We start from the raw sequence: 15,348 nt of genomic DNA, 5'->3' as shown, positions 1-15,348 counted from the left end.
TTCAGACATGCAGTAGTGAAATGTATTGCACGTTTTGTATTTTAGACTAAAATAAATATATGTAAGAAGCAAAACATGCAAACACATAACATGTCAAATATCTACTCACCTAATTAAATATCCTAAGTAAACAGATTTAGCCTTTTTCAATTAAAAAAAAAAAATGTTGGTTGCCGATCTACTGTTCCACACTAGTCCAGTAGGTGGCGGTACTGCATCTTTAGGTCGGTTTGCAACCACCAAAAAACTCAAAAGAAGAAGAAGAGGACCTCAGCAGAAACTATCCAATCAGCGTACGACTGGGACGGAAGTGGCACATTTGAAAACTGGCAGTTGAAGTAGAGGATTTTTCGTGCCCCAATAAGTGAAAAAGGACTAATTACAACGTAGATACGGTGAGTTATATTATTATTACTATTATAATCTATTTCATTGTTTTGGGGAAAAAAGGCTTTACACTTGTCTTTTACCGCAATTAGCTGTAAACCAACTCGCAGACCTCGTTGACGTTAACAACATCGCTACATGTCAGCTGGCTAGCTAACCCAGCTAACTCAGGTTGTAAACACGAAAGAGTTCAACAATATGTAAAGAAACGGTAGCACTGCCCAATAATCTACTTTGAATAAGTCATTGAAACTCTTATTTCCTTCGCAGTATACCCACAATAACTCATAAAGACATGTATATTAATACTGAACGAGGTGAAAGCCGAACAAACGACCCATAATTAAGCAGCGCGTCGTTGTGGCACCTTAAATTAGTTAGTTAACTTTATGATGTTGTCTAAACTTTATGTTAAATGTCGCTTGAAAGATACTGTTTTAGTTTATTTTTTTGAAGTGGGGTTGTATGAGATACTTATCTTAGTGTATAACCTGCAGTAGATGGGGGTCGGTGTTATATCTGACCCTGTTTTAAATGTGTTTTAGACAACTAAATACAAGTATAAACAACCACCAAGATGTTTTGTCAGTCAAACCACTTACCGAGGTGGTCTGGGACCCATTTGCCCACACTTTTTTTGGAAATGTAAACGCTAATGGGTAACGTTAATGATTCCGTTACCTCGAGCCCCGCCCCTATCCAGACTCCACAGGAAGCAAAAAGCTCGCCCCCTAGATGCTTTATTAATGAATCCTTCCGTCAGAGGGGAAAACCACAGCTTGGAGGGAAATAATCAAACAACGGCAGCAGCATTGGCATAGTGTAACAAAAGGAAGACACGTGAAATATAAAGTTGGAGTGGGAAGAAATTGTTTAATCAAAGAGCAAATAATTATACGTAGATTAAGAATTAGCAAGCAACTACTATTATATAATATAGGGGAGACCGGGGCTTGTTTTCACACTTTTTACTAGGGCTGAACGATTTTAAGAAAAGATCTAATTGCGATTTTTCTGGCAGATATTGCGATTTCGATTTGATTCAGGATTTCCTTCAAATCAAGCTTCAGTGCAATATTCACAATGTACAGTAACATTAAATGCTATTACTCTAATGCAAGGATGAAAACTAAAGTTAAAAATTGCTTCCAAATGTATTTATTAAGAAACATGCATGTACATTCTTTAAAGTCCTTGACCAACGGCAGTTATTACAAATAAAGAACTAAAAGAGCCAACTTTGACTAATTAACTTTAAAAAGTAGTGCAACAAATCCTTAACTGTGTTAAGTTAAATAAAATACAAAACAATTTAAAAAAAACAACAATGTTAAATAAGTAATAAGAAAAACAAAATTCAACAATTCCAATAAAGGAAAAAAGGATCTTGCCCAACAGTCTCAAGAGAGCTAGCTTATCAACATCTATAGCAGCAGTTAAAGTACTTTCTTCAACCCTATATTAAGAAACCTGGACTATTTTTACGTGAAATTGAAAAGTAATGGTAATAAAATAAAACTCTTATTAAAATAAAATGACCCTTCAGACATTAAAATAGGTGGGTCATTCATTTATGGCTCAGCAGCACCCAAATATTGTCTATTCTGTAAACAGAGCATTTTTCCTGAAAAAACAAAGGCTGACACCACAAGTCAGGGTGAAATGCTCCACATTTTTCAACTCTGTTACCACTTTTTCTTTACACTCCGCATATAGCTGTGGGCAACCTGGTTGAAGTAGGTGCGGGAGGGAATCATATATCTTATGTTCAGCGTGCAAAGGATGTTTTTAAATCCGTCTTTGGTGACCGTGTTAACAGACACCATGTCCTTGGCAATGTAGTGTGTTTTGGCCGTCGTTATCTCCCGGTGTCTTCGGATGCTCTTATCATATGGAGTTACACTGGCAAAAGATGCTGTAATTGTAGTCTGTTTGCTACAGTGGGCCTGAGTATCATTTTCACTGGACTTTTCACCAGACTTTTTCGTCATGCAAATGCCTGTGGTGATTTTTCAAGTGCCTGTATTTATTGGTTGTGTTTCCCCTGGATTTTGCCGCTTCTGATTGGTGAGCTTGGCAGGATAGTAGGAAGATGGCATGTATGTGTAAAATACTTGACACAACAGATCCTGGGTCAGTCAGGAGTGCTGCAAAAACCGCAGCTTTGGCGATCACATGATCGCATTGTCTGAAATCGCAATTTCGATCAGAAAACGATAGAACGCTCAGCCTTACTTTTTACACTCTTATATATTTCTTCGAATCAATACATCATATTAAAAACAAAAGTGTACCAGATGAAAGACCAAAGTCTCAGGTATATATTTTGTATTCATGTCATTTGGTATGTAGGCTATGGCTCTCAGCCTCAAATTCCATTTTTACCTTTCTTAAACTCAAAATTCCAGATTGAATTGAACTACAAATATTATTAAATTTAAACCAGTCCTGAAATGTGGCCATAGTTCCAACAACAACTGGAAAATCCATTCATAAAAACTAAAACAAAACCTGACAAACGAATTTCCTCACTAAGTCACATGTGACAACTAACCCCAAAATGACTGAGACATGTTGCCCCAAACTACCATGTTTGCTAAAGCTAGCTCTAGTTTAAAGTTAGCTTAAAACAGAACAATGATTGAGGTATGACAGGATGCCTTAATCTCTCCTCTAACAAGTCCACATTGTTAGGATTTTTACCTGAAAGCAGCTAATTTTGAAATATATCAAGTTGATATTTTTTACTTTGGGTTGTGCAAAATCGTTAATTGGTGCTCATCTCAGCTCACAATGTGCTATTCTCTTCTCAGACAGGACATGACACCTGACCATGTAAAGGAAGAAAACTAGTATTCCACTTTTTAGTTGCGCCCTCTGGTGGAGGGGATAGTTGCAATCTGACAACGTACCCGTGTGACAACAAGCCCCAGTCTCCCCTATTTGTGAGCGAGACAGTTTTCATTTTGGATATTGTAGACTTTTGTAAGAAGTGTTTGCTCATTCACATTACTGTGGTTTTATAAGCTGTGTTGTCCACTTTATTTCAGCCTTTTAGAGTAAACTATATCTGATGGTTTTCTGTCCCAACAATTACACTTTGATCACGTTTTACCAAAAAGAAATTGAGGATTAAAATAAAATAAAATAAAAACCATCACAATTTTTTAAGGTTTTATCTTTGTCTTAATACCATGTCCATTATAGCTGTCCCCGTCCACAGCAGTACATTGCTTAGCTTCTGTCCTGGTACATGTGCCTGTTTCTCCAAACTGGGGGCGTGCCGCCCATCATCTGCTGCAGGTGATACACTGACTTTGGATCAGCACCTCATACAACCCCACTTCAACAAATCTGAACTATCCATTTAAGGCCTTTTCAAAGGTCAGAGGGGCATGTGTTCCACTAATGCACACTTCATACCAAGTGAGAAATCAGTAAATAAAATTGAATTGTCATAAATATGTCTAGTCTAATGTATGTTGTATGTCAATTTCAGATGGAGGAAGAGGAGCATACAGACAGAAAGCAGCAGCTTGCCATGCTTTATCAAAAGCTCAACAAAATAAAAAAGTCTCTCAATGAAGAAAACGGTATGTAGTCCCGTCATGGTAAGAGCAAAACTAATATATCCCAAACTTCATCAAGTCATAACACTTTGCACATGTTGCAGATGATGCCGACAATATTGGCAAGATCATCAGCTCAAACTCTCCTGAAGAGTGCCTCTCATATTTGATGGACCTGGAGAAGAAAGGGGACCCTCACTTGGACCGTGACCACCTCACCAGACTCACTGATTTCTGTAGCAGAGTATTCTCCAGTATGCCACTTGGAAAACACAGTCAAAATGAGAGCTACGCCAGGATGTTGGTCAGATTTGCAGAGCTGAAAGCGTGAGTAACCAAGTGATTACTAATGTCTTAAGACCTTTGTCCACTTATAAGTTGTCATTCCAACTACATCAGGGAAACTGAAGTGGTGAAGAGTATCAGACATCTGTTTAAATAGTCATATAATAGCCTATATTTAAACAGCAATAAAACATAAATACTATGATCTAACTAATATATCATAGTCAGCAGAATGAACTCATCACAAACTCAAGCCAAAGTGTAGGGATGTTGCTGGAATGTGCGGGTTTTGAATCTCATGCCACGTTAAGTGACATGACCGAACTCTCAGGGAATCTCTGTGTCTTAACAGCAGAGGCAATACCAAACCATTGCATAATATAAGCTATATTTAAATTATCTCCCTGACCAGCCTTTTTCAGAAGACATGAGGTGGTTGTACCATTTTTTTTATGCTGTTCTTCTCTTTTTAGAATTCAAGATGTTAATGAAGCAGAAACCAACTTCATTGTGGCAACATCTCACAGCCAGAACTTTGCATTTGTCCACGTCGCGCATGCACAGTTTGAAAATTCTCAAGGTATAGATATGCACTTTTTTTTTGTTCCAACATCCTATTGATATGTGATCTGGGGTATTTCAGTGTCTGCTATATCACTTTACCAGGCAACACCAAGAGAGCCCTTTATATATTGAATAATGCCATCGAACTGGATGCCAAACCAAAGGAACTGCTGGAGTCCGCCTTGCAGAGCATGCAGATAGGGAAAACACAACCTCCCTGTTCAGAGGACAAGGAAAATTTACCACGTTAGTATTTTTCCATGTTTTATTTCATGTTTTACTTCACAGATATACAACATTTACATAGTCAGTTTACTGTTATGTTATATTATAACCATATCATTATTTGATTTTCATAGTTGTCATCTTTTCTCTCTGACAGTATTGTCCAACAATGTCGTGCACGATTCTGTGAAAAAAGGCTCTGAGTTCAAGAAAGTAAGCAGGATATCAGACGGGACCGGTGACTTGCAGCTCTTCACCATTTTTGGTTCAGGGTAAGAATGAAACTGCAGCTTTGGACACTTAATAAGGCTTAAGTTTAGTCAGAAAATGCCTCATGTGTTGTGTCTCCTCTCTGGCTCTCAGGACTGAGCCTCTAGGGGCATCATCAGACGACCAGCTACCAGGATGGAGATCTGCATCTCAATGCAAGAGAGCAGTCGGCTTGGTGAGAGCTGAATTACTTCCTGCTTGTCTCTTTATACAATACTTTAATCTTGTACTTTTTCAAAGAGTTCATGAAACTAATTAACCAAACTGTCCCTGATGGTTTTTTAAAATTTGTATTGTGAACTTTTGCGTTCCAGCCAGGGAGAGTCCCCATAGCTTCTTTATCTATCCCAGAAAAGGATGATGATGATGACTACAATAATGGGAGGCCCTCCAAGAGAAAGGATTCATCAATCCCCTTCAGTTTGTCGAGGTAATTTTGTAAACTGAAATTTATTTCCCAACCTTTCTCATGTAAAGGGTTTCCAGCCAAATGCCATATGAAAACAGTTTGTCGCTAGATTAAATCTACATTATGCATAATACTTTGAAAATAGCTGCTTTTACTAACTATAGGGTAACATTGGTGTGATAAATATATTCGTCCAGCTGGGAAGAGCAGCTGTAGTTCACCAAATGCCACGTAAGACAACAGTAATGGTGGAAACACTTTTGTTTCCCAGATGCCTTTCTTGATTTAACAATTGAAAGCACATTTTGTTAAACATCTGTAGAAAATTCACAGCTGTGGTCGTCAGGATGTGGTAATAGCTTGTATTTGTATATTGTAAAGCATCGCTTTTAAGTTATTGTGCTGTGCTGCTGAGAAACCACATGGTCCTGCATAAAAATTAATTGAATAATGACACTGCTGTAATGTGTTAAGCTGAATTTTGTGATTTGTCATCCCCCCTGTTGACTTATAATTCTTTTCAAATGTTGTAATGTTTTTATGGCATCTATTGATCTCTACAAAATGGGAGTTTTAATATATTGCAAAGACTTAATTGGTTCAATTGTGTTTTTAGGCAAACATCTGGTTCTAGCGTGAGCAAGATGTTTGGGTCCTCAAAGAAAATTGCTGCCGATGGACATTTATTCAGTCTTCAGGTTGGTGTAATCAATCTTGTTTTGGACAATAGCGCCAGAATCCTAAAAGGGTTTTTTCTCTCAATGGTTTTCATTATCTCTGCTCAGCACAGATGTTCAACATGAAGAATGAAGTGTAATGACTGTCTCTCATATTGTTGTCCTTGTAGCCGCCGACCCTCAGTCCAGAGCATTGTCCATGGGAAGACCAGGCCGCTGTGGACTCAACCACTACTTTCCTTCACACACACACAAAAGACACCTTGAGGATGGAAGGTACTAGATCATCAAGAAAATATGCCACACCATAATACTCTAGATCTGTTTGAACATTGGGCAAGTCTCGTCATTCGCTGATGACATGTTGCTTTTCCTTTGCAGATGTCACTTACACTTTCGACCAGATCGTCAATTCAAATTCCCCCGAGTCATGTTGGACTTACCTGAAGAAACTGGAGAAAAGAGGCAACCCTCACACAGACATCAGCCTCTTTAATAAGCTCAAGGATTGTTACTCCAAAGTGTTCTCCAGGCTGCCAATAAGACAATACAGCAAAAACGCCAGCTATGCCAGAATCCTGGTCAGATATGCACAACTCAAAGGGTGAGTATGTATGAAAAGGATGGAAAGAGAGATGCCAAATAATATAATGGAATTATTGCCCAGCCCCTGATGTGGTGTGTTTGTTACTGAGGCAGTTGCCCCTTTCACACATGCAGTCTGCTCCTGAAATATTCAGCAACATTTCTACCTCCAATTTCCCAACCCAAGACCTAGTAACATTTCAGTGGAAATGCTGGTTGTTAATGAAAGCAATAATATTGCAGAGACAAGCATGTAAAGGGTTATGTCCATCTGACAAAAACAATTTTATGTGGAGTGAACCAATCACATGACTGATTACGTATCTGAATCAGCAGCCTGTTTAAATTCGTCATGCTAACCATTTTGCAGTTGAATGCTTTTTTTAAAGAATGGCTGGAAATGTGACAGATTCAGAAATGAGGGATCCTCGCATCTGCTGGACTGTCCCTTCACTCATCTATTCCGGCATTGGCATGGCATGAGTGAAAAGGCGCAATGCGGCAATGTTGTTGAATGCAGCTGCATGTGTGAATAATGAAATCTGTAGCTGTGTCTGGAAGATTATCCCGTTAATTTACTGGGAACTATGTGTAAAAGCCTTTAATGACTGAACTGTTGGAATTCCTGCGTGTCTATTCTTGCTCTTTGTTAAAATCAGTGCATGCTTTCCATCAATCACTTTTTTAAAAAGACTATTGTCACCAAAATGTTCACTTTAATCTTTGAATTTTAACATCAAATGATTGTCGGGTGCTTTTTAATGGTAACCATATTACTTTCCTTATTTTTTCTTTTAAAGCATTGAAGACCCAGATGAAGCCAATGACCACTTCATAGTCGCAAAATCCAACTGCAAAGGCTTTGCCTTTATCTACGTAGCACATGCCCAGTTTGAGGTTTCTCAAGGTAGAATGTCTCATTTATTTTCATTTTCCAGAAATTTGATATATTGAATACACAAATAAAATGCACATATCTGCACTGTACACTACTGATTTACTCTTACTAACAATATAAGAATGAGACTTTATAACTGATTATCTGTTAGTCATAAGATCTACCAGTATCCTAATTATAAAACTTACAACTGTGCAGTGCTTCTAAAACAACATTCCCAGTATCACAGCTTTTGCATGTGATACTGTGTCTATTATTGGGTATGCAGTGTGTTGTGACAGTCCTACACTGACATACAAACTGCAGGAATTAATGCTGCATGAAAGTTAAAATGAGCTAAGCTTTGACCCAAGCTTCGACTGTGCCTTTGTGAGCTCAGACAGTGACTGGAGGCAACTGATAGTGATGTGAATAAAGGGAGGATGAAATGATAGTTATATAATAGTTATATAAAAAAGTAGTTTTCTTAAAACAAAACAAAACAAAACTGTACAATAACAAATCATCATCATACTGACCCAAAAGGGAAAACATCTGCTGGAGAGATATGAGCCTTCAGGTTCAACTAGCAGGTTTGTTACAAAAACACTGTGAGTCTCCAGTGATCAGACTGCTGTTCATATTCAAATTTTAGAAACGCTTGTTTCAGCTGATGATCAGAACAGATAAAAAAGCAAATAGTAACTATAATTTAAGTCTTTACAAATTCACATTGCCACTCGTTTCACCTCACCCAAGACTCCTGCGTGGAGCAAAGCAGAACTCACAACCATACAGCCCTGTTTTTCATGTAAAATGTGAAAATACAGCATGACTGAGGCTGCAACTAACAGTCAATTTTATTATTAAAAGTTAATCTTATTATTTTCGTGATTAGTGTTTTTGTCTATAAAATGTCAGAAAATGGTGAAAAAATGTTTGCCAAAGCCCAAGGTGACATCCTCCAGTGTTAATGCTTTTTCTACACCAACAGCCCATAACCCAAAGATATTCAGTTTATTGACACAGAAGACTAAAGAAACCAGAAAACATTAACATTAGAAAAGCTGGAATTACTGGACTTTGGACGAGTAATCAGTAATTGAAATTGTTGATTCATAATTTAATAGTTGACAACTAATCAACTAATCGTTTTGGCTATAAATATGACTGTTGATAGACAAACATCTACTTTACTGACTAATAATCAGCTTTTTTGTAAAATATAAAGTACATTTTTTCTTCTTCTCTTTTTTTTTTTTTAAGGTAATGTGGTCAAAGCAACTTCAATCCTGCGCAAAGCCCAGACACTAAACGCCAAACCAGCTGAGCTCCTGGAGGTGGCCATACGTAACCTTAAAGCTGGAGAAAAACAGCTGGTACCCACCGGGGAGGAGGAACAACCTACAGGTAGAGACTCACTGAGGGTCGATCTTTGTCGATTTCAAATCACTGGGATGGACGTAGTGTAAAATTTACATTTGTTCGAATTCATCTTTCTTTTAGATTTGCAAACAGTCATGGCATCTGGAAACCAGGAATTGCCGCTTCCTGCTCGGGTACCTTTGAACCGCTCAGTGGAACAGCCTAAACCTGCCAACAAGGAGACCCTGTCAGAGTGGAAGATGCCAACTCTGGTTAACCGCCATGTTTCTCCAGAGGTCTGATAAAATTATATATAGTTATATACTACGATGTTATATACCACTATTTCGCACACAAATTAGTGTTAATACTATACAGTTACTATTAAATGTCAGCTACTCTGAAATGTTAGAAGTCTCACAGGACTGTTTACAATGTATCAATCTCCACACATCTGACAACATGATATATTTGTTGATTTTCTTCCGCCTCCATTTTTACATGATTTATGAATCTAAATAGTTAAACCTGTCTGTTGTCATTTCTCTTTGTTTGTTTTGAATCATTTACACGCTGAACCAGATTTCGTTTTCAATCTCAAATCATTCCTTTTCCTTACAGGATAAATTGATAACACCACCTGACCTCAGACTTGTTCCTCGTGCGAAGGAGTCCATCCCTACTCCATCTCTCAATCTTCCTTCCAGACTGAACCCACAAACAGTCTGTCAGACACCAAACAGCTACAGAAACCCCTCTGCCAACAGGTAACATCTTGATCTGGAAGTCCCCAGGTTCTATAAAATAATCAGTATTCTTTAAAGGTGCAGTGTGTAAAATTTAGTGGCATCTTGCGGTACTGACTGGCAGAAATGGAATATAATATTCATAAGTATGTTTTTAATTAGTGTGTAATCACATTAAAATAAGAATCGTTGTGTTTTTGTTACCTTTTGAATGAGACCTTTTTAAAAAACTTACTTTATGAAAACACTTCAAATGCTCCTTTGGAATTTAATTTTCATATGAATTAACATTTTACTCACTCTTACAAACCCATTTGACTAGACCTGAGGGTTCAGTCCTGTAACGTGAGTGATGAAGTTACACTATTGGTTGGCCAATGATGTAACGTCAGCCCTCGTCTCGGCCTGGTGTCACCTCCTGTCAACACTTCCTGTACCTGTCATTTCAAAGCCCTCCAGCATTTCATGCACAGTTCACCCTTAAACAAGGTTTTGACCTTTTTTATGTTGTTTTATTTCTGTCTATCTCCCCTTCAGCTTTGTTACTCCTGTTGTAAAGAGAGACCATGTAGTGTATTCCTCTGCAGTAGCAGCACACAGAGCTGGACTTGTTCAGCAGCCCTGCACACCTCTAAACCAAGCATCATGTTTCCAAACTCCTAAGGTACAACATGATCACACTGATACTTTCATCTATCCCTCCAGGAATTGAGCCTTAGAAATGTCTTTCTGTTTCTAAGGTTCCTACACAAAAAGAAATTTGAGCTGTAATGCAAGTTATATTTTTAATCTCATTTCAGGCTTCCCTCAGCACATTGTCAAATGAATCTCTAACCATTAAAGACAAGCAGTTCTTCATTCTCAAGGTGATTGGACGAGGTGGTTCTAGCAAGGTAAAACATGCAAACAGTGTTCATTTTTTTGCCAGTGTTCGAACACTACTTTTGTTGTTGTTTTTACCATTAGAGTCTTTTGATTATTGATTGATTGAGTTTTGCTTTTACAGGTCTACCAGGTCCTTGATCACAAAAAACAGCTGTTTGCTGTGAAATATGTTGACCTGGAGGGGGCTGATGATCAGACTAGAGAAAGCTACAAAAATGAGATAGAACATCTGAACCACTTGCAGCAGTTCAGCGATCAAATTGTAAAGCTCTATGACTAGTAAGTACACAGCCTATCCAAAAGAATATCAACATATAATGCTTTGGAATAATTTTAAAATGAAACCAATGCCAGTAGTAAATGTAAATAGTTTGACAACATCATGATTTATTTATTAATCATAGAATAATTGAGGAAAATAGGTGGATTTGTTGTATTTACACAGGACAGGATGTGAAAAATTGCCATGTGGCAGTTCTTTGATTTCTGTTAATGGTCCTGATAGTTGTGTGTGTGTCTGTGTGTGTGTTTGCAGTGAAATAACCAACAGCTACATCTACATGCTGATGGAGTGTGGAAACTTGGACCTGAACACTTGGTTGCGAAACCGAAAGACTGTGAATCCGCTGGAGAGGAAGTTCTACTGGAAAAACATGCTGGAGGCCGTCCATACCATTCACACACATGGTTCTTTCTCTCTATGTCCCTCACTATTATTCTCTTATTGACTCTGTGCTCTTTACTGGCACTAAAACTATCCTAATTTCTAACCACTGTACATATGTGTTTTGTTTCTTCCACACAGGAATTGTCCACAGTGACTTGAAGCCAGCGAATTTTGTCATAGTGAACGCGACGCTGAAGTTGATTGACTTCGGCATCGCAAACCGAATCCAACCAGATGTAACGAGCATCATGAAGGATTCACTGGTAAGATTCCTAACACATTAAGCCTCTGACATCCTGCCCAAGTGATTGGATTGTAATTAGGTTGCTTAAAATAAGAATAAAATGAAAGTGTAAATGCACACAGGTTGCTTTGTGTACTGTTGTTACATTCTTGGCAACGAAACTTGACTGAGCAGACACAACCAGGAAATACTGGAAAGGTTTAGATCCTTCAATTGTAATATGTTTTTTTAAACTGGATAATATGAAATGACACAATAAGGACACAAAAAGAAATGTTATGAAGTTTGGTACACTAGAGGCTGTTATTAATGCCAAGTTTAAACATATTGCATCATTTTATATTAACACTCAGTCCAGATATTGGAGGTAGGTTATTCCATGTGGAAAGAGCTGTGTGTGTAATACACAGTTGTTTGTCAAACACAGGTAGGAACTTTGAACTATATGCCCCCTGAAGCCATCAAAGACACTTCATCCCAGCCAGGAAAAGCACGCTCAAAGGTACTCATACTCCTTTAATTCGACAGTCCAAGCAGTAATTTGTGATTATATAAATGGTGGTTCATTTTTCTTTCTTTTTCCCCCCGATTTTGTTCTTAAGATCAGTCCCAAAGGTGACGTGTGGTCTCTTGGATGTATCCTGTACTGCATGACTTATGGGAAGACTCCATTCCAAAGCATCACCAATCAGATAACCAAGCTGCAAGCCATCACCGATCCCTCACACAAGATCGAGTTTCCTGACATTTCAGAGAAGGATTTGCTGGATGTGTTGAAGGTGAGAGAATGTGAATAAACTCTTAAACTCTATCAACATGGTCAAATTTATTGTGTTCATATCACAGAGTTACACCTGTGGATATCCAGTATAGTATTCGAAAAATATGTTTATAAATGATGGTAAACTAATACATACTGTGCATTAGAAGCTCCTTGAAATGATAAATACATTTCCCCAGTTTTAATCCTGTGTCCCTGTACATTTATGTCAAATATATGTCACAAAAAATGTCCTTTTAATTTAGCCACACCGGTCATATACCATGCTTTACTGTTTGTGTGTCGTAGTAGCTAACAGATCAATAGGAAGAGATGTGTGTTTGCATATCAATGGGCAAAAACTATTTTCATTTTGAAAACAATGTGGCTGCTGAGGTTTAATTCATCCATCTTTCCTTCATCCAATAGTCCTCTTTACCTCCACCATACTCTAAGGCCCACCCACCTTTTAGCGGTCCAATCAAATGCGAAGGATTTAATTTATCTCCTTCTTGTAAGTTTACAGGACTCAAATATGTTATTTCACTGGGAAATACGTTACAGTACAGTAACTGCAGGTTTGGGGCTGACAAAACAAGGCACTTGAAGAAAATAATGAACAGATTAATTATTAATGAAAATAATTGTGTAATAATAATTGTTAAAATAATTTTGATGCTCATTAATTATTGTCTGGTTGTAACAGAGATGCTTGGTACGAAACCCCAGAGAGCGAGTCTCTATTACAGAGCTGCTGGAGCATCCATACTTGCAGCTGAAGCCACAAGCGTCACCTAAGCCAGGTACACACACACACACACAATCACACAATCAACGAAAACTCTGTGTATTTATGAGTCAGTTTTCACCACCTGTACTCCACTCACCTATTTCAGAACGCAACGCTGATCTCCAGAGAATCCTAACGGACCTTGCAGCCCTCCAGTCTCCAAACAGCATCATCCGAGCTGCTAATGTAAGATTGACTTTGGGAAACCTTTTTTCTCCATCCTGTATTTGATGAGATACTAATTCAGCTTTCTGCTCTTCACAGAACCTGGCAAAAATGTGCAGCAGCGGCAGGAAGTTGGATGTTGCAGAGTGTGCAAAGTCATCCTCCGAACTATCCTGAAAATGTGATGTAAATAGTGTCTGTTTTTTATTTTCTTTTTATTGATGCTCGAGGCTGTGTGATATGATCAAAATCTCATATCCAGATATAGTTCATTTCATATCCAGAAAACAACACATATCACGATACAGCACGTTTTCTGTCAATTCAATGAAACTGTACCAAATGACAGACTAATACTGTCAAGATAGAGCAATAATAGAGCATAATAAGATATAGATGTTTTTCTACTGTCAAACAATATATATTGTCTTATCACACAACCCTTGTTGTGGTATTTGAAAGTCCTCACAGAAGAAGTTTCAAAAGAGATTCTGTAAATTCAAGGGTGAATAAAATAAAATGATTTGCCAGTAATATTATGTTTCTGTATCAAACATTAGTGACAATAACAAGAAAGTAAAAACAAAACTGCTTTCGTTGATTCCTTCTGTTACAAAATGATAAACTGCACCATCATTTGGAGAATTAGCGTTACTATAACTCATCTGAATCCATTTATCACTAAACACAAGTCTACTGATAAAATCCATTTTTCCAGGTTTACCAGTGCTATGATGTGCATTAAACCTACTTACAGTTCCCCAAACTATGATCACATCTGCAACTGCAATGTTATGTAGTATAAACTCACACAGTTGAGGTTCTAATGCTGCATGTCAGCAAGCTGTCTGCCAGGAAAGAAAACGCATGAAGCATTTTTATACAACATATTATCAAGGACAAAATGTTTCCCACAAACGGAGGATTTATTTGTGGTGTTTGACCCCTGAGGAGGTTCATTTGGAGTGGTGCTGTAACACATCCTCGCAGATTTCGTGTCAGCCTTTTTGGTGAGCCACTTAAATATGGGATTTACTGCATGAAGTTGTCATTTTTGCCTGTCTCTTCTCTTTGTTAACACAAACATTCACAAAAGTTTCTCAGAAAATGTATTTCATCTCTGTTGTTACTGTATTGTAACTATGAAGCAAATGTATTCTTTGTTTTGGTTATCTATTTGAAATTTCCCTTACTGGCATGACAAAATCTATACATGTGCACCCCATTTTAAAAACTTCAGTGTGTACACCCGATCTGTTTTTATGTTTCTTTGATTAAATATGATTTCATAATGGAAATGGAAATATCTGTGGGCCTACTGGTCAGTGCAAATCTAGTGGCTTTTATGAAAAGCTAGTTCATCTAAATCATTGCTCTAATGAGAAGACTCTATCACTTGGTTTAAAAAGTCACAAATATCTACACATATAATTGGAAATATTTTAAGCAAAAATTAGGCTAAATCAAATAATTTTGGTAAAGAAGTGTCTCTGAAATGTCATTTCCGTTACTGCCATGACCAAATTTATGCATCTGCATTTGGATTTCAAAAATGCATCTAATTTCAACTTGGATTTGAATTTTTCATCATATGCAGAATATCACATGACTGGTTCACTGAGCAACAGAGATGACCTGCAGCACTACTGCAATATGAAAATATGAATTTAATAACTACTGATTTTACACATTTTTTTTGTTCTGCTCTTGGATTCTGTTTGGTTATTCCTTCTGCGAGTTCTGTTTTTCCTTCAGAGCCAATTTTAAATGAGCCCAAGACTCCCAAAATGAAAAGAAGACACCAAAGGAACCCAGCAGAACAATGAGACGAGGTAAAACCCCAGCATTAGTCGTGAGATGAGATGATGAATATGATGA

At 37.7% G+C, this 15,348-nt stretch overlaps 1 protein-coding gene across 1 annotated transcript; it reads left to right on the top strand.

Moving 5' to 3' along the window:
* Positions 1 to 332: 332 nt before the first annotated feature.
* ttk (ttk protein kinase) lies at positions 333 to 14,034 on the top strand. Its single transcript, XM_062422606.1, has 25 exons — positions 333 to 395; positions 3,887 to 3,980; positions 4,061 to 4,283; positions 4,715 to 4,821; positions 4,908 to 5,051; positions 5,188 to 5,302; positions 5,394 to 5,475; positions 5,615 to 5,730; positions 6,326 to 6,407; positions 6,557 to 6,662; positions 6,768 to 6,990; positions 7,772 to 7,878; positions 9,115 to 9,258; positions 9,355 to 9,509; positions 9,835 to 9,980; positions 10,497 to 10,623; positions 10,760 to 10,852; positions 10,966 to 11,123; positions 11,380 to 11,531; positions 11,650 to 11,774; positions 12,183 to 12,257; positions 12,358 to 12,534; positions 13,222 to 13,318; positions 13,412 to 13,491; positions 13,570 to 14,034. The coding sequence occupies exons 2-25, from the start codon at positions 3,887 to 3,889 to the stop codon at positions 13,645 to 13,647; spliced, it is 3,006 nt and encodes a 1,001-aa protein (XP_062278590.1). The 5' UTR covers positions 333 to 395; the 3' UTR covers positions 13,648 to 14,034.
* Positions 14,035 to 15,348: the final 1,314 nt, after the last annotated feature.

Source organism: Scomber scombrus, chromosome 7, assembly GCF_963691925.1.
Source record: "Scomber scombrus chromosome 7, fScoSco1.1, whole genome shotgun sequence".
Taxonomy (NCBI): domain Eukaryota; kingdom Metazoa; phylum Chordata; class Actinopteri; order Scombriformes; family Scombridae; genus Scomber; species Scomber scombrus.
Note: the sequence above shows the minus strand (reverse complement) of the source record. Positions and strands in the feature narration are given on the sequence as shown.

Coding starts and splice junctions, on each gene's coding strand:
- ttk (XM_062422606.1), top strand. CDS start 3,887: ATGGAGGAAGAGGAGCATACAGACAGAAAGCAGCAGCTTGCCATGCTT. Junction 5,731..6,325: donor ATCCCCTTCAGTTTGTCGAG/GTAATTTTGTAA, acceptor TTGTGTTTTTAG/GCAAACATCTGGTTCTAGCG. Junction 9,510..9,834: donor ACCGCCATGTTTCTCCAGAG/GTCTGATAAAAT, acceptor TTTTCCTTACAG/GATAAATTGATAACACCACC.